Genomic DNA, 22,633 nt, shown 5'->3' on the forward strand with positions numbered 1-22,633 from the left:
TCTCTGGGACATGCTCAGCCTCGCGACTGGCCCAACCTGCAGGCAGGACCAGCTGCCGCATCCACTGGCCTGGGACAGGCTCACTCCTGGGTCGGAGAGCGCCCCGAGAAGGAGGAATCACCAGGTCCCAGAGTCCACTGGATTCGGCAGCTCCCTGAGCAGTAGTCTGAGGAAATGGAATTAAAGAAAGCAGGGACATGGTGCTTTCAAACTCAGAGAAAAAAACCTTGCATTATGTTTAGGCTGAAAAACAGCCTATGTTGTTTCCATCAACTCATCCACACAGTGATTTATTTCAGTACTTAATACAACTGAAGACAGCAGAATACCAGTTCTCATCTTTGCTCTCTCCAGGGAACAAAAATAAAACTAGACCCAAACAGGCTAACGGCTGGAACAAGGCTTGCTCCTATTTAGACTCTGAAAGACTGATACGGATGTTGTAGGCAAAAGGGCTTGTGACTTATGTGCCTTCCAGATATCCATCTATTTAGACACATAACTCTGTGAGGGAGATTACAGAGATTAAAGGTGAAGAAAACTACTGAAGGGAGATAGAGCTTTAAGTCTTAACACTAAAAAAACAAAAGCAGGCCAGCCAAGTGTATATCACATATTTTATACAGAGGACACAAACAGTGTGTCTAGCAATGGCCACGGCTGTCCCTTCCCTCGATCACAAGAACACCACACTGCCCACATAAAACGGAGCAGGCTACAGCTTTTCTCATCTGCAATACAGAAACGCCAGCCAAAGTGATTGCAGCTCAGGCACACGCACCTTAGCCCAGAAAAATGCTGTGAGGTTAGAAAAGTGTTGTCTACATTGTCTGTACGGTCCATTTCTCTGCTAATCTCTACAGACTGAAAAGAATTTTTTCAATTCCCACAGTAGCTCTCTCAATTTAAGGAAGCTTTGTCTTTATTTTAGCCTTTAGGAAACGAATGGAGGCAAGGTCTATCTTTACAGAGTACGTACTTGTGTGTCTAAACCAGTTACAGGTAAACAGGGTAATCTGGTATAAAATTACTTTTAGAAGTAAGGTGATTTAAGCACAAATTGAATTTTAGAGATTTATGCAATCTGGATAGTCATAAATTATAAAAATGACGACTACTGTTTCAGTGAAGGAGTCTTATTTAAATTTCCCTTGGATCCCAATGGAGTGTAGTGTAGTGGAATGTAAAGTGTGTAACATTTGTACAATAACCTTTTTTTTTCCCTATATCTTTAATCTGAAATTACATTTCTGTTGCAGAATATTTTGGAATAGCTCCAACATGTAACAGAAAGTTCATCACTCTGTAAAACATTTCCCAGGATCATTTCTCAACAACGCCGTAGGTTTGATTTTTTTCAAACTGCTAAGGATTCGGAAGGGTAAAGGGGGGAAGCTGTTTGTTTTTTATTGAGTCTGCCCTCTTAATTTACCCCTGCTGCACACAACGAATGCAGCCAAGCAAGCAAAACAATGAACTAGCTGTATGCATCATCCAAAAACACATCTAAACACAACGGGAATAAAGGTCTTGCTCTGTTAGGCATTGCAAAGCCAGTTTTTCAAGAATCAGCTGAAATATCCCTAACTCTGAGCTTAGGTGCTGAGCTCTACATAAGCCTACATATATATATACACGCACACACATATATACATACATATATATAACCCATATGAAGAAACATGACCACTTGCTGTTACAGGTGCCATAATTTGGGAAGACTAGGGAGGAGGATCTGCTTTCTGATTCTTTTACAGTTACAATTTTCATTAAAGAGTAAAACACAAAATATCCCCAGCAAAAATAGTTCGAGGAAAAAAAAAAAAAGAATAATAAACAAACAAAAAGAACAGACATAGTTGTTACAGCTCTTGATCAGGGAACTGCCAGCCCACTAAGCAGAGCAACCACAAGTTTACGGTTGCGATCTCCATGAAACAACATTGGCTGCCTGGCTAGATGCTCTCCTTGGAAAAGGGAAGTACGGACACGGCTGAAGCTGAGCAGGGAGCCAGCTAGCGGAAATTCAGGTGTGTGCACTGTTTTGCTGTGGATCCACTCATGACTATTAACCGCACAGCTGGGTATGCCAGCGCGGAGGGAGGGTAAAGGCTGTTACTCGGTGCTTTTACTCCCATTTTGCACGGGTGCAAACAGAAGTACAAAGCGTAAGATGGCGGAAAACAAGGCCTGCGGGTCTTGCGCAAAGGAATGAAAAACCACCTTGAAAATCTCCGCGAGTTTTTACAGTGTGGAAGTACTTAAACGGCAGATAACGTCCAACAGGCCCTGAGCGGTAACAGGCACACCTAACGCAAAGCCCAAACAAAATAAACGTGACTACCACCCGCGCGACATAGCGAACCCGCCGCACAAGGACGAGGGATTCCCCTCATCACCGCCGGCTGGAGCAGCCTGATGGCAGCAGCCTCCTGCCTCCTCCAAAACGCAACGGGAACCCCCCCTGCAAACGCGAGTACCGTAAGACACGAGCGCAACGTCGCTGGAGACACACCACCGCTGGCAGGTGCACACAGCGCGACACGAGGCAGACGACACGGGTCGCAAAGGGGACGGCGTCCACACGCCAGCCGGCAACAAGCTGCTCCCGCGCGGAGAGGCTTTTAGCATCCCGGCCGCCTGCTCCCGCACAGGCCTCGCCACCGGAGAGCTGCGACAACAACATCGCGCCTTCAGCGCCGAGCTGCTGCCTTGGGCGCGGTGTTAAACGGCTCTGCTACAAGGCAGCCGTGCTAAGAGATCTAACACTACCATTAAATCAAAAGGCAAACTGAAAGCGCAGAGGTATTTCCCATGCTGCACAAAAACGTATCAGAAAACAACGCTACAGCAAAGTCTGCTCCATGGGTACTGGTATGTCTATCCATTTCTCTCAACAAAAATAGTAGAGTCCCACCAACACAAAGAAACTCATGCCGCAAAATGTTACCATAACAAAGTAACGTATTTTCAAACTTAGCCACAACTAGTTGTACCCACTAAAAATACTTCTCCTTTCCCCCTTTTAATATTAAACCCCACACAGAGGATTTAATTAAATTTAGTTAAATTAGGGCATTTAAACATGGGGGTCTCCTTCAGCAACAGTAAATAAAAATGGCAGGCTTTGCAGACACGGATGGCCAGACTGTGTTTGTGCGCTCTTTCTTCGCATGTTTGAGAACTTGACTGTGAAGGTTGATTGTGGAGGCTGAAGTCAACGTCACCAGCCCGCATGCTGCTTCTGTGAAGCCACTGATGCAATGTATTTGCTTCAAACTTACTGAAAAGACATGGTTAAAAAGCTTTTCTCCAGAGTAAGTGTTGCAGAAAGAATTCATTTTTTGGAAGATGGACAGAGTTACCCAGAATTACTCCAGGTAATGCTGCCGCTTTAGGGACTGACTTTCCGAGTGACCCGGTAGGGACCGCGGCTGCCCATGCCTCTCATGTGGCTGCAGACACGCCTCTGACTTGGGACCCCAAAAATCCCACCTGCAAAAGGCACTTGAATCCCAGGCTGAATTAAAACAGAGCTTTTTCTGACACAGTCCCCCAGCTCGGGCAGACGGGGCAGGCAGCGCTGCAGATGGTAGACCTGTGTGGGCTCAGGTCCAGCACGGCTTCAAGCAGGGGTCGTGGTCCGCATCCTCCTGTGCAGAGCCTATGGCTCTCCCGTGCCTTGGTCCACGACAGCCATTTACTCCTCGTCCATCCCACCCTGACTTGTTAATATTTTCCATTCACTTGGTACTAGGCAGATGACTGCCTGTACTGTGAAGCATCAGCTCTAATGCTTTGAATCTTTCTGCAGCAGTAAGATGAGTTGTTTGAAAGCCTTCATAAAACTGTAAGCAGCTAGTTTAGACATTTTGATGGGAAGAGTAGGTTTTATTGTGACGTGACTGACAGTCTCAGTGAAGGGTATTTACAGTCTGACTCTTATTACTAAAAACACCATGACAGGTAGAACTTGATGTGTACGTATAATGGGGAGACAACTGAAAATTATGACAAAAAGAGCTCGTTAAACATTTTGCTTTTTAATTTCACATACGGCACTACAATTTCTAAGTGGAGCATGTACCGCTTAACACAAGCTCTTTGGGATAAGTCTGCTTTCCTTGTCTAGCTTGATGCCTAGATCAAGTGAATGGAGAATATGAGGATTTGCCTGAGAAAGGAGTAGAAAGAAAATGGGAATGAGTGCAGGAAGCGTGAGCTGGTGACACAGAGGAAGGGAAAGACACTGGAAGGAAACTAGATACTGTGAGAGGCGTATGTTTGGAGCCAGGACACATGCCAAACGGAGGGGATCTACAGAAGAGCAGGGTCTGCTGGAAAGGGACACAGCAAGAAACGGGAAAATATCAAACTGCATCAAGTAAGCAATCTGTTCATCGCAACGTCAGAGGAAGTGCCTGACCACCAGCCACGCACCCAGAACTGAGTTCAGTGGATACGTTCAAATTCTGAGATTGGAGGCTCATTCCTTTATGCCTCATTACCACCATCTTCACATTACCCAATGTCAATGATCAGGAGGAGTCGCGCTATGAAGTCCTTCGACACATTCTGGTAAATGGCCTTACACGATTGCACAGCATTGGGCTAGTACACTGGCTGTCTTGATACATATACAATGCTAATTACTTGCTGACACTGCCGTGAACATGCTTCATAACCTTCAACCAAATGGGACCCAAAACACAGAGAAAGCAACATTTGCCAAAACAGTCCTGGTTTCTTAGGAAGCTACATCTTCCTTAAGAAAAAAAAATATATATAATTATATTTTTGTATATACATACACACACATACATATATATACACACACATACAATTTATATATATATATGAATTACACTTCCCAGTTAATAAACTTTGAAAAAGAGATTCTGACTTTTAACTTTTACACTTCGGTATAATTCATCTCACCTAAGCCTGTCTATCTAAAAGTTAAGTGATCATTCCAGCAAGCTATTTACGCTCCCTCTGCAGCCACGGGTAAATAGCATCTGGATGTACATTCATGTCAGCCCGAGAGGGACAGATCAGATGGGAGGAAATTCCTTGCAAAGCTGGCTATTCCTCTCCATTGACTACAGAGGATCAAAGGGAGAAGGCACCTAGATGACTAGCTTAGTATACCTCATTTTTATGTGCTGAGACCAGAGATAACCTGCCTGAGAACACACCAGAGGAAAACAATCCCAGGATGGAAAATGAATCTATCTAGGGAATGCAGGCAGTTCAGTTTGAGCTCAAGCAAAACTCGCTGTGTTTTTATTAACTGTTGTTTTTTTAGTCAGGAGAGGAAATTCTTGTTGCCTAAAACCCATTAGAGGCTAAAGAAAATTTCTCTCTTCTTTCACCCATTATGAAATTAATGAAAGCAAGATCTCCTTATAGGGAGAGTATCCTTATATGTTTAAACCAGGTAGATGAGCTAGATTATTTGCCCCCACATTGAATTTTACAGGTTTATATAATAAGGACAGCTCTAAATTGAAAATAAAAAAATTACAGCAAGCATCTCAATGACAGAGTCTTACATGCGGAAGGGTAAGCAATAAATCAGACGGGCAGCGGAATATTACATTGCTAATTTTAAGAGCTACTGCTGCTTTCCTTTTTTGTACTACACACTAATACAAAAAGGCGAAACAATCTTAGCTACATACTTCTCCCTCTTCTCCTTTTTTTCCCCCTTTATAAATTGAAGTACGTAACTCGTTTGGTGATAAAGGCCTAATAATTTTAAACTTAACCACGAAATAGCAAAAAATTAGTTCTGTAACCAGCTTTATAGAGGTGACAGTAAGTATATATGATGATTACAGACTAGGTTCAATATGCCTTATATCTCAGGCTCCTGCTCTGTAACGTGACAGTCTAACACCAAAGTGTCTGCAGAAACAACAGTGAGTATACTATACATGCAGTCATACTGCAAAGGCCTAAATTACAGACTTTGAGTAAATTTGAAACTTCACTGAGGGAATAGTAAAAAAGTCACAAGAAATGTACAGAGGACACTGAACTGCATGAGAAATGAGTGAAGAATCTACGACTAGTCCTTGTCCTCAAACACCTTAATTAGCTATGCAACATGAGATATCTTATTAGATTTTTCCCAGTCAACAAGATGATGTCTCCCTCCTCCCAGTGGATTATCATGAAACATTTATGGTGAGTTCTGTTTGCTTGTGCAAGCCACAGAAGTGTCACAATTCAGACCCCCATCCAGTCCCCCCTGCATTTATCTTTTTTTATTCAGCACCTCTGTGCTCAGCCCAAGCTGTGCAATTTTCCACATCCTTATGTGAAAGGAGTGTTTCTCTCTCTTACAGACATTTTCCCCATGCTTACAGCAAACCAAGATTCCTGACCTTTTCCTTTGTTCTTCTCCCATTCTCCTACAAATCCTCAGAAATACTAGTTTCCCATGTAAACACAAATGAACAAGTTCTCGAAGTACTGTTACATTTAGAGCACAAATTTATACTCAACAGTACAACCCTCCCTTCAGCAAATGTACCATCCTGTTGCTAAGGCATCCATCATCCCATTTCTTCACCTCTCTGCACTTGTCCCCATTCCTCATATATTCTGCAGATAAATGTTTTGCCATTTCAGAATGTTAATGCATAGAAAGGGAATGGTGCTATCTGGATAAAGCAGCATATTACTCCTAGTTTACAACACATTCAGCTGTCCATGCAAGACATAAAACAGAAAGAATTAAGTTTTTATTGGTCTTATTGGCCCTTAGCCTGTTGTATACTTAGCGCACTACAGAAATAATACATAACAACAGTGGGAGGAAAACTGCCTGTGCTGATTACAGCTCGTAATAGCCAGAAAAGCACTGTAATATGTACAGCAAAGATTCTGTCACTTCACAAATTTGTTGAGTGAAGCCTTTTATTCACTTAAGCTTGAAGTAGTTCCTTCTGGAGTTTCCTACAGCTGTTTAAACCAATGGCAGTTAGGTATCTCTACCTTACAACTGTACAGCTGTTCTAACATTAAGCTACTCTAGAAGTTGGTTTTATTGGGAGAATAATTGCTTTTCCATGGTATATATTTCTTTCAAATGACAGAAGAGTAATTCTAATGCCAATTCCTGATGCTTTATCACATTTGATTTGAAGCTCCTTATGAAATCTTCACCCATCAGCACATTGTATTCACTAGAAAGTCTTTTGAGAGGTGCAGACATTACAGCTGCAGAAAATCATCACAGAGGACACAAAAGTGTTCTGACATACCTGTTCCTAATGCTACTCTTCTCTCGACCTCCACTCTATTCAGCCCTTGCCTTCCCTGCTGTCCTACTTAAACCAAGCTGTAACGGCACAATACGTAAAGTACCATTTTGACAGAGTGCACAGGGAGAGGAAACGCAGCCCAAGCTCAGTCGGTGTGCTCTGGGCAACTCCAGCAACGACAGAGGGCTCAGAAGCCTTGCATAGCTTCAGGGAATAGAGGGACTCTTCTAACCCAGGCAGCAAAGGCGTTTTTAGTAAAGCATTAGCGTGCAGAGGGTTGACTGTTGGCTCTTAACCACAGATACCACATTTATAAGTGGTGAGTTTCACAAGAATGAATCAAAAAAGACAGTAGGAGATTTAGGTAATGAATGAGACTGAATTTAGCAAAGTTACTCTGGTTACTGGCTACTCTGAGCCAGCCCTGCATTTACAGATCACTGACAAATTAGACATCAGAAGAAATGTACCAAATTTTATATAAAATTATGAAAGTCAAAGAAGCTAAGAAACATACCTTCTTTACTGCATATAAATAGGGAAGATACTTACACTTACAGGTTGACTTTTTGGCACATCATAAACACCTTCTTTCTTTTGGCTGGTAGGAACCTGCAACAGCAAATGAAAAATACTGTCATTATCCAAGCAGACTGATGAAAAACTGAAATGTGCAACCAATATTTAAGTACAAGGTAATCATTTAATACTAATGAAATCAAGGATGGCCCCCTTTTCATTCAAGGAGTAACCTTAAAGGGAGATCTTACCTAAGTAACAAAATATATATCTGAATTTTTTAAAGCCCAAAGTTCAGCACTGCTCAGAAATGAGATTTTCACACTTAAGTTTGGTTGCATGAAGTTCAGGTGTATTTGGATCTCCCTCCTACTTAACCGTTGCTTGTGTTTGTTTTTTTTGTTTTGTTTTTATTTCATTTGGAGGTTAGAAGATGCCCATGATCAGGTCAATACGTCACCTTTCTTTGTAACGGAGATCCAGAGTAAAGCTACCAATTTAAGGGTAGATGTTTGGCCTATGGCATTTCTTCTACCCAACTCACTGAATAACATAAGTAAACTAAGGTCATAACATGTATCCCCGCAGCAATGGGGCTCTGTGCCTGCTCTAAGTAATGTTTGGTTACATTTCTGCAATTCTTACTAATTAAGGAATTACCAGCCTGCCAGAGTCTGAGGCCGCATATACACTCACAGAGTTGATGGATAGGGATAATACGCTTAACTAAACTTTGGGTGGGAGTCTTTAGTTAACAGTCATAAGTTATGCCTTAGGCATTTACATCCTACTCACGTAAATTTAGTTGCTTTAAAATACAACTGAGAAGGGAAATGGGCTTAGCTTGTCTAAGGACTGCTGTTCTACAGATTTATAATTTGTGATTGTATTTCTTTTCCTTCCTAAAAGCACTAAACATCTTGTACATGGCGCTAGAAAAAAAAAACAGTAAAAAACACATGCTCTGAATAGACCTGCATGTTCTAAGCAATCAGTGCCACTTCTCCATTGAACAAGGACAGTAGCATAAGGAGGCTACATCAGACATTAATGAAACCTCACAATTTAATAAAAGAAATAATATTGCAGATATGATAAAATGATTACCTTTTTGTTTCCTAAGACAATAAATATCTTGGAGTTCTGAGATCAGAGTAGGTCAATTTTAGGGGAAGCTGAAGGAACGTTACTTATTCATTGAGATGTGGCATCATTTCTTATTTTGTATAATCTATCAAAAACAACCTCTAAAGTTTCAAATATTCTCATGCCCATATTTGAATGTCAAAGCCTTCAAGGGAAACTGGTGCATCTCTATTAACTTAGCGCACACTGAAGTTTTTCAAAAGCACTCAAGAGGTGTAAGTGCAGAACACTTACAAAAACAGAATGAGCCTAGTTATAGTAGATGCTTTTTAAAGATTTATACTCCTAATGCAGGAACAATTTGCTCAAAGTGTTTGCCATTGTTCTCCCGAAGTGCTGTCCTCTTCCACTAAAAACCACCTATCACACTGCATGCGTGGATCTGCTAAGAGTGGAACAATTCAATTCAACTGAAACAAAAATCTCTTTGCAGACTGTTAAGTGACAGTGCAAGAGCAGAAATCAAGAACGCTCTATTTAACAAGTCATTGGAAAGTTTATTCTTCCACCAAATACTATGAAACAAACTAACTCCAAAACCACCACTGCTAGGTTCTTTTTTCTTTTCTCCCCAGAAAGTTTCCCCATCAGTCATCCTCCTCTTCCTCCTTCCAACTTTTCCCAGAAGTCATTCCACTTTGCACATTCCTACCCACAGCCTAGTGTGGGATGATCGCTTCCCTGCACTATCCATTCCCCCCCCCTTTTTTTTTAAACTCTGGCTTATAATTACATTAGAGAAGAGCAGATAATGACTTCCAGTATCATCACAAAGAACATTTTCTGAAAGGCATTCTCCCTCCCAGCTTGGTACCTCCTGTCTTCCTTCTGTCCCTATCGCCATATATCACCACATTTCATTGCATCTTTACTTAGGTTGGGGGTCTGCAAGGCTTTGGGTTTTTTTATTTTTGATTAGCAACATCAGCAAAGGGGTACCAGCACTGCTGATGCTGACAGCTCTGGCTCTGTGACGGGCTGGGTACCATTTTGAAGCAGCTTGTGTCTTACTAGCAACACAAGCACTACAATTTGGAAACCCCAAGCTTAGATCGCCAGCTCCTTATAGTACAGAACCTGCCTCTCCATAGAGACCAGCGCTGCCACAGATGTGATATAAAAACACGTAATAAAATCTCCTCCCCATCTCACTAGCAAAAACAACAGGCAAGTAAAGAGATGTTATTAAAATATCTGATACTAGGTGAGAGGACTGGTACATGCTTGGTGATCTAATCATTGCATAACTGATGCATTTAGAGCAACTTATGTAGACAGACAATATTAAAAGAGCAAACAGAGACAGATGGACTTTGGGGTAAATGTATCAAAGAAAGGTGAAAGACAAGGAAAGAACGCTTAAAAAGAAGTTGTGACCTCTACTGTATTAAACAGAAATAGAAATAGCCACATTTTGCATTTATCTTTCATCTTAAATTACTCATTGGACAGGAACCTTTTGCCCCAAGGGAGAACTTTTTGTGTACAAGCTCTTAGCAGGAAACCAGAGCAGTCCCAGAAGAAAGATTTGGCTAGGTTGAAGGGAGAAAGTACTAGGTTATTGATGAGACATGTGTTTCCCATTATGTAGTATGGAGAAGGCTTCCTAGTAAATAATAGGAGCTGGAAAAAATTGGTATCAAACAAACAACAAAAAAGAGAACTTTTCCTAACTTCACTTTTAATAGTAGCCTGGATGGTTCTGAGTTAATCACAATCTTTTAAGAGAAACACTTTTTCCAGTGATGTAAATATAAGATCTGAGCTGTGGGAACCCAGATTTGTAGCAAGGTGAGAAATCATAAAATACATGGAAACTGAGAAGCTTGCGGCCCTGGGCAAATCTACCGCAGTCATCTTCAATATCTGCCAATTGCAATAGATAATGAAATAAGACTCGTAGCTACCTAATCTCAGCAGTTGCTGTATTCAAGGTGTTGCCTGTAGTAAATACAGGAAAGACAGTGCTACACTGCATATACTGAAGTTATTGTATATATTTATCACAGGTATTTTCTGTTCACCACTTTAGGAGAAAACACTTCATCACACCCAGATACTGTCAAATGAAGCCTCGAGCAATTCTCTGGTGACTTACAGAACACTAACAGCGGTACCTTGAGATGAGTAAAGACCTCGCTAACTGTTCATCATCTTCTATTTCCATTTTAAGAAAAAGCAAATCTCCACAGAGATCCTCCTGTTCTTTAGGCTATTCCTCAGAACAGAGTTCCTATTCCTTCCTTGTTCTCAGAGACTCATCAGATGGTGTCCACCAGTGTGATTCAAGATCTCCACACACAGGGAACGACTGCCCCATTCTGCCTGCTTTTACTGAGACTTCTTTAAAACTTCCCTAAAAGCCTTACCCTTTGATGAACAACAATTAGAAATATTATGTCCGAATGTGTTTGTCATGGGAATTTTCTTTTTAGCATAAAATTGACAACCAGAGCAGTCATTTTTTTTTAAGAGACTGCTTTCTTGAAAATAGTCAAACTTTCTACATTATGTGATAGAACATTCTCAGTCTTAGGTTAGAAAAATATCCCCACCTTGACATCTTGGTCTTACATATCGTGGTCTAAGATATGTAGAAAGATGCATATTCTACACTGTGTGGCAGAGGTGCCAGGAAATCAGCAAAGACAGCTTAAATGAATCTGATCTTAACGACCCTGTGGTGGTGCCTACATGATAGCTATTTTCTAATTTTTAATTTATATTTCCCTCTTCCACTTAACTCCTTTCTCCCCTAGTTTACAGCTTTTCTACCCTTGCATTTTTTCTATTCTCTTCCTATCTTTTCTCATTAATGAAAAAAGAAAGATTTTTTTGAAGTATATCTTGTACTTGCCTACCTTAAAAAAGTTTTTCCTATTAGCAAATCAACCTCTAGTACATCTAGATGAAATGCCTAATCAATTCTTGAATCCCCTTCCCCTCCATACTAAATGATTTCCTCAAATCACACTTTCCTTACAGCATACAGAGATCTCCAGAGTTGCCTCTAGTATGCTATATAAAATGAATTACATTATATTTTAATAAACCCTGTACCGATCCCTTGAGGATAAACTGCATGACAAAACATTATTTTATTTTGCTTTCAATGAGATTTTTTGTCAGTATGAAGAATGCAAGCTTGGGCTATAACATAATACATACATACACTCTGAAAATATTTTCGCAGCGTAGGGGATCTCCACTGAGAGCACTTAGGTTTTGCTCAGTATTATTCTCCTTCGTTAGGCAGAAAGAAGAGCAGTAGCATCAAAATGTCCTTTTAAGAGATGCTTCAATGATCTGCCTTCCATGATTACCATCCCCAGCCTATAGAAATCCCTGAGATTTCAGTGTTTCTTAGAAGAGTTGTAAAAAGTTTTGAAAATTAACAGGAAACAAGAGCCCCCACTATTTATCCCCCCACCTTATACGGTGTAGTCAGAAGTTGATCTTTGCCAATAATGCAAGGTCTTAAAGTCAATAAATTTCACAGAAGCTGAAAAGACAAATTAATAGCGAAATCACAACTGAGACTGGGTAGATTATTCATGTAATGTCATAAGAGTGAAATGCCAGACATTTTTGTGATGAATGCAAACTAATAAAAGTGAATTAAATATGAAACCTATTTTACTAAATGCCCGCATTTGTTGCAATGAAAACACAGAAGCAGCGATTTTATACCTGATAAATGTTTTCTTCTGTTTCAGGCTCACGGATTGGCTCATGTCCAGCCTCAAACACAATGTACTATTACACCAGCAGCCAAAGAGGAAAAGTCAAAGATGAAACAGAAGGGAAAAAAGGCGATTTGGAATTCCACATAAAAACACAGGCAGGCATTAAAGAAACAAGTTCAAAGTACAGGTTGGCACCAGGACAACCGGTCTGTTGGAAGCACAGAGTAAGGTTGTTTCATATTTCATAAAACAGCAATGAATAGACCTAAATCTCCTCTAATGAGCATTAGAGCAACTTCCTAATTCTTTCTCACTAGGGATACCGCCTGCGGCCCAATTTTAATTTAGCTGAAGTCAATATGAATTTTGCCTCTTTTACATAATGGCAATTATTTCCACATATATTTATTATCTATGAATAAAAAAGTCAAATCCAAACTAGGAGAATAGGCTGGTGCTTACGTAACAGGTCACAAGGGAAAAAGGCTGTCCCTCGCTTTTCATTTTTAGGTTCTTGCTTTATTGTGAAGAGCACACAAAGTAAAGCTCTTGACTGACACTATAAAAGGTGAAAACAATCTAGGGCATCCTAATTTTTATCATCTTGCTTGGTGCATCTTAGACAGTGCTCAGTATTCACTAATGGTTAAATTGGTTTCTCTCTGTGTGACCCCAACTCATACCTCTAAATGGAAGAACACAAAATCACTAGTATAAAAAAAACCAGAGTGAACTACAGTATGTTTTGTTTCAGCAAGCAAACTTGAAAATGAGATTACATCTTCTTCACACTCAGTAGGATATTGGACATGAATATATTGGCATATTTCTGATAATCATCTTTGCTCAGGGCCATTTTCCTTGGATGAAATAAGACTTAAATTTCAGCTCCATTACGAAATTGTAACCCAGCTGCTAACAAATGAAGGAGTGTGGTATAACATCAATTCCACTTCATTCTGTGACTTAAATTCTGGCCCCATAGAGCCAATAACAAAATATCAATTTATTACTACTGGAACAAGATGTCACCTTCTTTGTTTTCAAAGTAATTCCCTTTGCTGTTAGATTTTGTATTGAAAAATGATGACAAATCTCAGTGGGAAGCAAACTCTGGACTCACAAACCACATTTTAAGGAAGATTTAATCTGTATTTGTATACAGAAATATTCTGCTATTACTTTGAGCTTAACCTCTAAACCTGTCACTTTCTGTTAAAACCTAACAGGTTTCTCACAGGATCTATCTCAGTAAATCTCACAATATTTTGTTAGAAGTTTTGACTGTGTCTGAAGACAACATACATCTAGTCATTTCTGAAACTCCAAGGCTGTACAGCTTCAGAAATTACCTGGTATACAGGATCTTCTACATCTTCTTCCAAAATTGTCTACAGCAAAGTAAGAGGACAGGCAGTAAAAGCAAAGAACATAAACAGTAGAGATAAAAGAACTGTATTCAGAAATTAAAGGACAGCAAAGAAATAAGCCAAATGTGCAGCTAAGTATATAGTTTTCTTTAGGATACAGATATAGTCCCATTATTGTACAAAGTAACTTTATTCAAATTGTTTCAAAGTTCAACAATTGCACCTTGAGTTGATTCAAATACACACATTCAGAAATATACTGAATCTTCCCCAAAACTATTAGACACTTAAAAACCTGACTTACAACACTAACTTCCATTAAAATTTTCACCCTACGTTAGAAAGAACACTATGTGAGAAATGAACAGATCATTTCAAGTTGCTAAGCATGTTCACCATATCCCATGTCACAGCTTTCAGCACTGTTTAATCCTACTTTTGAGCTCATGATAGCTGTTAGGTTCACATTCGTCCGTCATTCGAACACACTGCTGTTAATGAGTGCTGAGGATGCTCAGTGCAGCGGAGTAGCTTTAGGGGATACTCCAAACCACACTTTTCTTGGCAGTAATCTAAGCTCATGCATGTACCTGGTATACTGCTTGTTCACACTGTTTGTCCTTTTGTGCCTTTTTTTCCATTTCTTCCCTTTGTTTCAGTTCATAGATGAGCTGAAATAGGTCTCGCAAGTCCAGGATTACAGGTTCAGCCTACAGAAGCAAAAACAGTAATGAAGGTAACTATACTCCTCTTCTTCCATCCTGTCGATATAGCAGTTATAGTTATCTCCTCAAAGGGAAAGAACTTCATACTGAATTAGTTTCTACCTTGTTTATATTGCTTCAGCAAATTGCATCCAGGCTAAGGTTAACTTCTGTAAAACTAATTATATTTGCAGATTAATGATAGTGATAATTATGAGTATATAAGGCATTGCTTATATTTCTTAGTGGTTTCTAATACAATGAAATTAGGATAGACTTCAAGCAAAGTAGCTATTTGGTTTCTGTCATTTTCTGTTTAAATGAGTATAGGAATATAACCAAACTTATCTGTATTCAGTCAATGAATCTAGTTTAATTAGAAAGGAAAATAATTACTAATTAGAAAGAATACATCATGTAAAATTGAAAATGGTGAAATACATTCCTTTTTTTCCCAAGCTGGTTTCATTAATTTGCCATTTCAGCACATCTAAGCAGATACTTGTGAGAAGTCTAGCACACTCACGAACAATGCGAGAACGGCCTCTTGAACGGCTTCTCGTAAACACAGCTTTTCAACTGCATCACACTGTAGAAAACTGCAATGATCTGATACTTACTGCCTGCGCTGTTTTTATTGCCACAAATCTATGATTTCCCTCCTTTCCGCACACATATCCAAATGCTCGGTGGTCTGTGATATCCTTTGCGATGTATGAAATTTCATGAACTGCATGATGGTGCTGTAGTAGCTATTAAAAAAAACACAGTAAGAAATATCCATCAAAATGTTCCATTTAAGCCGTATAACTTCTCTTTGGTCAATGTTTTACCTGGAACTCAATACACCCATGTAATTAAAATAAATAAATTAAAATTCTCCTGTGTCAAAATCAATTGACATTTGAACTTATAAAGCTTTGTGTCTTTTCAAAAATTTGGTCAAACTTGACTTGCTTTAATAATCTGACCAAAAGCTTCATTCGAGTATTTCTATCTTTCGATGAACTATAATCCACTAAAAATATGATGTTATCTAGTTACTACCTATTTGTAGGTGTATAAAACAACAGGCAGCAGCTACCTGTAGGTTCATAGAGGGCGACCGTGAAGCCAGACTGCCCCGCAGTGACTGCGGGACTCGAGGTCTAAGATCCACACTCTCTGCGAACCTGCAGGAGAACGCTCTTTATCTTTACAGCGCTCAGCACCGGCCAGCAAGTGGTATTTCATGCAAAGCAGTAACAGAAATCCTCCTTTGGTTAACAGTAAGAAAAACAAACAAAACAAACAAACAAAAAAACCCCTTTGTTTAAAATGTGCGAGTAAAACTTGGTCCCCTTGGTCTCCACAACCAGGGCATGAACCTGGGATTCCTATAAGCATGTCTTGGCCAGAAAGCCATACAGAGCGCGAGCACTGCTTCTTGCTTTGACCTAATTAGTATTTAATCACTAACGTAATATTTAAGTATTTCTACTTAGAATAATGTCCTTGAAAGGTTTATCTAAAACAGTCTATTAGTTTGAATTTCTATCTTCTGATATATTGGCCTGCTCTTTATAAGCTAGTGATAATGTTATTTTTGAGAGCATGCAAAGCCTCACAAAGAATTCTTTTGAGGTCCAGATTCCTGCTGTTTTTGAGAAAAGCACATTTTGAAAATCAGCATGGTATCCAGGCAATCTCTAAACAACCAGTTATTTTTAGAGTTTAAAAACATTTTAAAATTCAAAACCAGAGAGGTTATGTGTGTGTGTAAAAGCAAAAAAGCCGAGTGCATGCAGGGCAAGTGACAAGTGAGGAGACTTCTGCAGAACATGGACTGAAATTTAAAAGGAAAGGCAACATGCAAGAGACAGATGACTACATATAAAATAACAAAAAGGACACTTTTCATTTTCATTTCTCAGTAAATGACTCTTAACTTCCCAAGATCAAGATTGCTTGCTCTTAGGAAAATGGAAGTGTTGCCATTGACTTCAGGCTGATCATGGCTAAGCTGAAGGTGTGCTTCAGCCTTTCCCAATGCGTTAACTGTTTAAAATTAATGATGGGATCTTACTTAGGTAATATACGGATATTGATTTATTAGGGGTTTTTTTTGCAAGCCAGTTGCACACTATCTGTAACAACGAAATGAAACGTTCCCCTCTCTCTATTCTGCATATGACAGGAAACGTTATCTCCGGCTCCTATTAAATCAAAGTTCTTAGACAGTGCTTTATTGATTGCAAGACAGCGTTTTGCACCAAAATTAAACTGTGATCAGACTCTTTCCTTGTGGAATTAAATTTGAAGATCACTCTACCATAGAAAAATATCACCTACAGTGTAAGACAGCAGATGGAGACATTCCAATTTATTCAGGCACCCTTATTAACTGCTTTGAGCTCATTACATTTTTAATGGTTATGATGCCCAATATACTTTTCATACTGTACCAATATATGTACAAATTAAGTAAAGGGGACTGCAGCATTATGCTTTTACACATTTTACTGTATGGAGCGTTTAGCACTATTTTTTTTTATTTGTATGAGGGATACCGAATTGAAAAATGCACATGAAATGTAACATTTCATACACACATCTGTACTGAAATGTAGTCACGGACGCTCCTTTGATCCTGTGCTTTCACAGACCTAGATTCATCTAACGTGTCATTTTTACATTTTCCAATAATTTATTCCAAACATCATTTAATGACTGTCTGACTCTTCTGTCATCATAAATCAGAAATCACTGCTGGTGCAGTCAGGAGAGGTTTACCGATGTAAAACGCAAGATCAAAAATGCATCATTTTTCAAAAAAAAATTTTTTTTTTTTAAAGGATGCAGCCTGCCTAATTCCCAGCACAGCCATTTACAGCAGTGAAAACGCACCGGACTAAAGGATGACCAAAGGGATAGCACGGTGAGAAATACAGCCTTGCCTCTTCTCATCCAGCCATCCAACAGCGAGTCAGAATTGAGTCAATCTATAAATACATGGTCTTCTCATGTTTTGATTAAATTTGCCTCTGGTGCATTCGCATAGATTAATCTGTCCCGTAAAATGTGACCAACCAATAGAAATATCTTCTTTATCCAATCAGTCTTGTAACTGCTCGCATGTCGCCGCTCTCTCCATGGGCTGTTCAACAGTCCCAAAAGGAAATGAAACAACAGCCAGATCAAATTGCTTCTAGTGGAACTGCTGGTCACTGCTCAGCAGTTAATATTCACAATCTTGTCTGCCTCCTTCTCCCCCAGCCTCCTTTTTTTTCCCCATCTTCAAGGCTTTACCATGACTTAATCCTACCTCTAGTGGATCAGGAGCATATAAAATCAGTATTTCATAACTCAGGGATGTTTATGACACCCCCATTTTATTATGCACACACTGATGGATTTCTTCACATACTATTTGATGTTTTTACAGTATCTTTGCTGAGCGTTTCTATGAGCCATTTACCAATTCCTAAGCGAAGTATCAAATTGTTTGGAGGGTTGCAGTATGACAGAACAAATTACAGAGAAGACTTAATTTGTATTATGGTTCAATACAGTCAATTAAATATTGCACAGATTAGAAAGTAATTTGTTTTAACATTTAAGCTTCAGTTGTTAAAAAAAAAAACCTCACCATCCATAGTCTCCATATTGTTTTAGGTCTCATGTGACTTTAGTCACTGTTGAAAATACAGAGGATTTTAAAACGCACCCTCCCGCGCCGCCTCCCTGCAGTACCCTGGGACAGCTGCAGCATCAGGCAGCACCGAAGCCGCTTTCCTCCCTCTGCCCCTTCCCACGAGATTCCTCCAGGCTCCCCGGCTCACTCTCATTTTCCCTCCTGCTCTCCAGTCTATCCCTGCTTCTCTTCTTCCCCCAGGTTGCTCCCTGCACATCACATTGAATAGATTTAGCTACCTCTGAGATCCGTAGCATTTCTAATTTCCCGCAGGCTGTTTGGCACCTATCATAAATTTTTTCACCCCTTTCACCTCATCTTGCCCCTTCATTTCCACGCTGTAGCCTCCAGTTCCACTAAATCAATTAAGTCAATCAATTAAGTACTTGGAGGGCCCAGCAATCATGTCAAGTATGTGAGTTAGATGGCATGAGAAAGTCACTGCTTTACTATCGCTATTTCTCTTTTAATGAGGTTGTCTATTTAGTGAAGCCTGGGGCACAGTGTTAAGAGCCACAACAAAAAATATCTTGCAAGCTGCAAAACCTCCTGCAAAATCTGTCCCACCAAAAGATGGAAGCACGTACCACATAGCAGTACATCTTTAAGGACAAGTTGCACAAGGGTATAAGTTACACAGCCCTTTGCCTTGAATAACTTGAATAAACAAACTGTGAGCCTGTCTTCAGACCGGTGATATCGGCTGACTGCCCCGCTGTTACCATCTCCACGCTATCCCTACCGGGTTGCGAGTGACACACATGGCCCCAGCATCGCCTGCATTTCTGCTCCTGTCTCTTCACATCTACTCCACTTGAATCAATAAACAACAATGCATTTTGCATGTCTTGTGCATATTGCAAATCCTTTGATTTGGGGCTCCAAAGTTACCCAAATTGCAAAATCCTTAAACGGTTCATCATAAAATAACTTTACAGGCCATGGTTTCAGTTGTGCTGCTGTCTGCCTACAAGTCTTTCACATCCCAACTCAAGTTGTGATTGCTCAACGGTACTCAAAAAAAAAAAAAACACCACAGATCCCACATGATTAGGAAGATTACCCAATACAAATCTTAGAGTCTGAATCTAACATGTAAGATTATGGCAATGCTTTAAGAATAAGCTTAGCAAGCTGAAAGTGTAATAGTACGTTTACCATTATTTACTGCAACACATTAAATGCAAACAATGACCTGTAAAACACAAGTGGTTCTGCGATGAATTTTGTCCCACTGCTGCAAGGAACGCCGGAGTGGTGCCGAAGCCTGGCCAGTCACTCCACTACATGCAAGAGACCATCATATTCCTTAACGGTGCTCGAGATGGGCAAGCAATGGCTTGTTTGTGAAATGCTCTTCGCTGCCATTTCCTTAGCAATTCCTGACTGTTTTAGTGTGAGATTTGCAGGGATCATGGGGGCTGCAATTGGTCATACGCGTTTCTCTAATTGCCTTCATTTGTGTTACATTGACTCTCTATTGTTTCATTAAAATGCACTTAGCAGCGGTGGTCTGGAGCTGCTCCTATCTCTCAGTCTTAAAAATGCCACAGTAAGCAGTCCAAACGCATGCTCAAAGAGCGGACACGAAGCACGAAAAAAACCCTCTGCAGCTACAGATTCAAATCCCAGATCTGTCTAGTTTTACAACTTTCAGGCATGGACAGATAGCAGTTCACTCTGTGTAGACACTGGAAAAAAATACAGACACCCAGACATCTGGAACAAATAGCTCATTGGACCATACTGGCATGAGGTTTGCCCTGGTATCCATTAACTTTGCATGGGTATCTGTTAAGCAGTTGTTAATCTTTCAGCTACCTTTCACCCCAGAGACAACTGTATTTCAATGGGAGTTTATACAGCCAGTTTGGGGAAGAAGTCACTGATCAAAAGTCAGTGCAACGGAAAATAAATCTGTAAGTCATATTTGAACCACAAACTTTCCAGCGTTGTTTCCTGGAACTTAGCATTTGGGTGGCAGATGGGGTGGCAAGGCATTTGCCTACAGAGACTTGCAGGGAACAAGCAGATGGGGGAAACGCAACAAGCATTCCCCTAGCCACTGCAGAAATTTTCCTTTTAATATGAACTAGCAAAGAGGAGACAGCTCAGCGCGTTTCAGAGCTCCAGTTCTCAGCAACTCCAACCCCCCTGCAAATTGCTACCAGCCCACGGCAAACGCGAACAGGAGCTGCAGCAGGGCTCATTCACCGCAAAAGCTGGTGGCTCCCCTGCCGCCTTCACCTTCTCCTTCCTCCCTGGTGGTTACTCAGAGCACTTGGTTCAGCACAAAACCGGCATTGTGAGCGGTGCCAAAGGGTAAAAGAGACCGAACTTGGAGGCTGCTGTCAGAGGCAGCTCAATCTAACCAGATAAGGCTTTACAACAAACTCGGGGCACCGTTCCCCTGGGAATTTGTCGCTGCTTTTGATTTCTCAATTAGTGACAGGCTGCTACAAAGCGTGGTGCTATTGCTGCAGTCTCGTCTGCTGCTGGACAGGTGCTTTTCACTAGCGTTTTTCTTTTCCATTAACTATGTCCTCTTATCATTTTGGCTATTTTTCCAAAGTTGAATCTAAAAAAAATGTGTGGATTTTGCTCCAGCTGGTCAGAAAGGCAAGGAAGGAGTCTCATCACACTGTACGCTGCAGTGCCCACAGCCTGTTTGCACTTAAAGTTTTCAGAAAGCACGTAACATAAACCTCATTAAGCATCCAAATAATTTATAACTGAGGGAGCAGTTCACCCATTCCCCAGCATACTACAAAAGGGAACATTCGAAGAAAGGGGAAAAAACCATAGCTTGCAAGAGAAAAAGGTTTAGATATGATGTGGCTAAACAGAAGGCAAGATAGAAACCAGATCATATTTCAAATGTGACAGCCCTTTCCTACTATGATGAGTACTCTAGTTGCATGTCCATGGGGAGAGGACAGCAGAAAAAAAACAATGTAGGACAGATCACAGCATGTTGCTTAAATACAGTAGTGATTTCTTTGGATAAGTACCTTCACAGGCACAAAAAAATCCCATACATAAATATTTACTACAACATGTGGAAAATTTCATCTAGTTTGATTTGGACAAGGAGAGCAGTAGCCTTCAAGGTTAGCAAATTATCAAAACACTGAATTCCTACTAATATTGCAAGCAGTCTTGGAACAAGGTAGCTTTTCAATTCAGCTTTCAAAAATAAATGTCACTTTTGAAGACTTGAAAAGCAAAACCCACAAGAAACTTCTGGTGGTCATGGACATCTCAGTATCTGATTGCATTTCCAGGCACCAGCTAAGACGATGAGTTTTGCACCATTCACAGGCAAATAAAAGAGTACAAACCAAACATATTAGCATGGAGTGAGAAAAGCACATAAAGAACAAGATGTCAATTTTCAGTTTTACTGCAGCACAGACTGCAGACCCATCTTGGAAGCAAGGCTTTTGAGGGCAAACATGCTCAAACCCCTATGCTGAAAGAGTCTGAACGTGTACAATGCACTATACAGCTGAAAATGAATGGTCCACCACTGAATCCTTCTGACACAGTCACTCCCGTAGTTTGGGTTGACAATATGTTATGAATTTCTTCCTGTGGAAAACAAGAATCAGAGCAGAAAAGGAAAGTATAACCTCTAGAGGGTTTTCCAAGCCTGAATGGACTTCTTGGATGGCAGCAGTTAAGCCTGTCTCCACAACGAGAAGAAAGCAAGCCTAATCCCTGTGCTTCTTCCACACAGACTGATTTTACAGACAATAACCTGAAGAAAGGCTTTTCCAAGTGCCAGCTGCCTCTAAAAGGCTTTTCAGCGGACAAGCTTCGCAATAAAATAAACATGGCACAAAAAACACACTTTCAGATTACATGCAAATCAAAGCTTGGTCTATGTACCACAAAGGAGCACATAAAATACAACAATAATATTAAAAAAAAAAAAAGAATCAAGACAGAATTAGCCACAGTTATCACACTCGGTCCCTCCAGGGGGCTAGTACTCTGGTTGTGACACAGCAAAGCACCCAGATGCATAAATTTAATCCCCTGCATAAACTCTTGAGAGCCATTCTCTTCTGCAACTGCGGAGACCGAAGCAGCAACAGATTCTGGGACTTGCCCAAGCTCACATGGCAATGGGGAGCTGAGTCACGAAGACGGACAAAAGTCAGTGGGCATAAGCACACGTTTTAGGATCAGCAAAAGCAAGTCTTCAAGGTAAGCGCTAAACTAAGCTCAATCTGTACACGCATTCATCCTATCTAAA

At 40.3% G+C, this 22,633-nt stretch overlaps 1 protein-coding gene across 6 annotated transcripts in view; it reads right to left on the reverse strand.

The window, feature by feature from the left end:
- The window catches only part of DAB1 (DAB adaptor protein 1), a 176,269-nt gene that overhangs the window by 28,559 nt on the left and 125,077 nt on the right, over positions 1 to 22,633 (reverse strand). For all 6 annotated transcript variants that reach the window (XM_067301306.1, XM_067301309.1, XM_067301308.1 and 3 more), the window contains 3 exons: positions 15,320 to 15,451; positions 14,586 to 14,705; positions 7,827 to 7,886 (listed from right to left, as the gene is read on the reverse strand). In XM_067301306.1, the coding sequence (XP_067157407.1) occupies positions 7,827 to 7,886; positions 14,586 to 14,705; positions 15,320 to 15,451 (312 nt within the window). The remainder of the gene's footprint in view (positions 1 to 7,826; positions 7,887 to 14,585; positions 14,706 to 15,319; positions 15,452 to 22,633) is intronic.

This window comes from Apteryx mantelli, chromosome 8 (assembly GCF_036417845.1).
Source record: "Apteryx mantelli isolate bAptMan1 chromosome 8, bAptMan1.hap1, whole genome shotgun sequence".
Lineage (NCBI taxonomy): Eukaryota > Metazoa > Chordata > Aves > Apterygiformes > Apterygidae > Apteryx > Apteryx mantelli.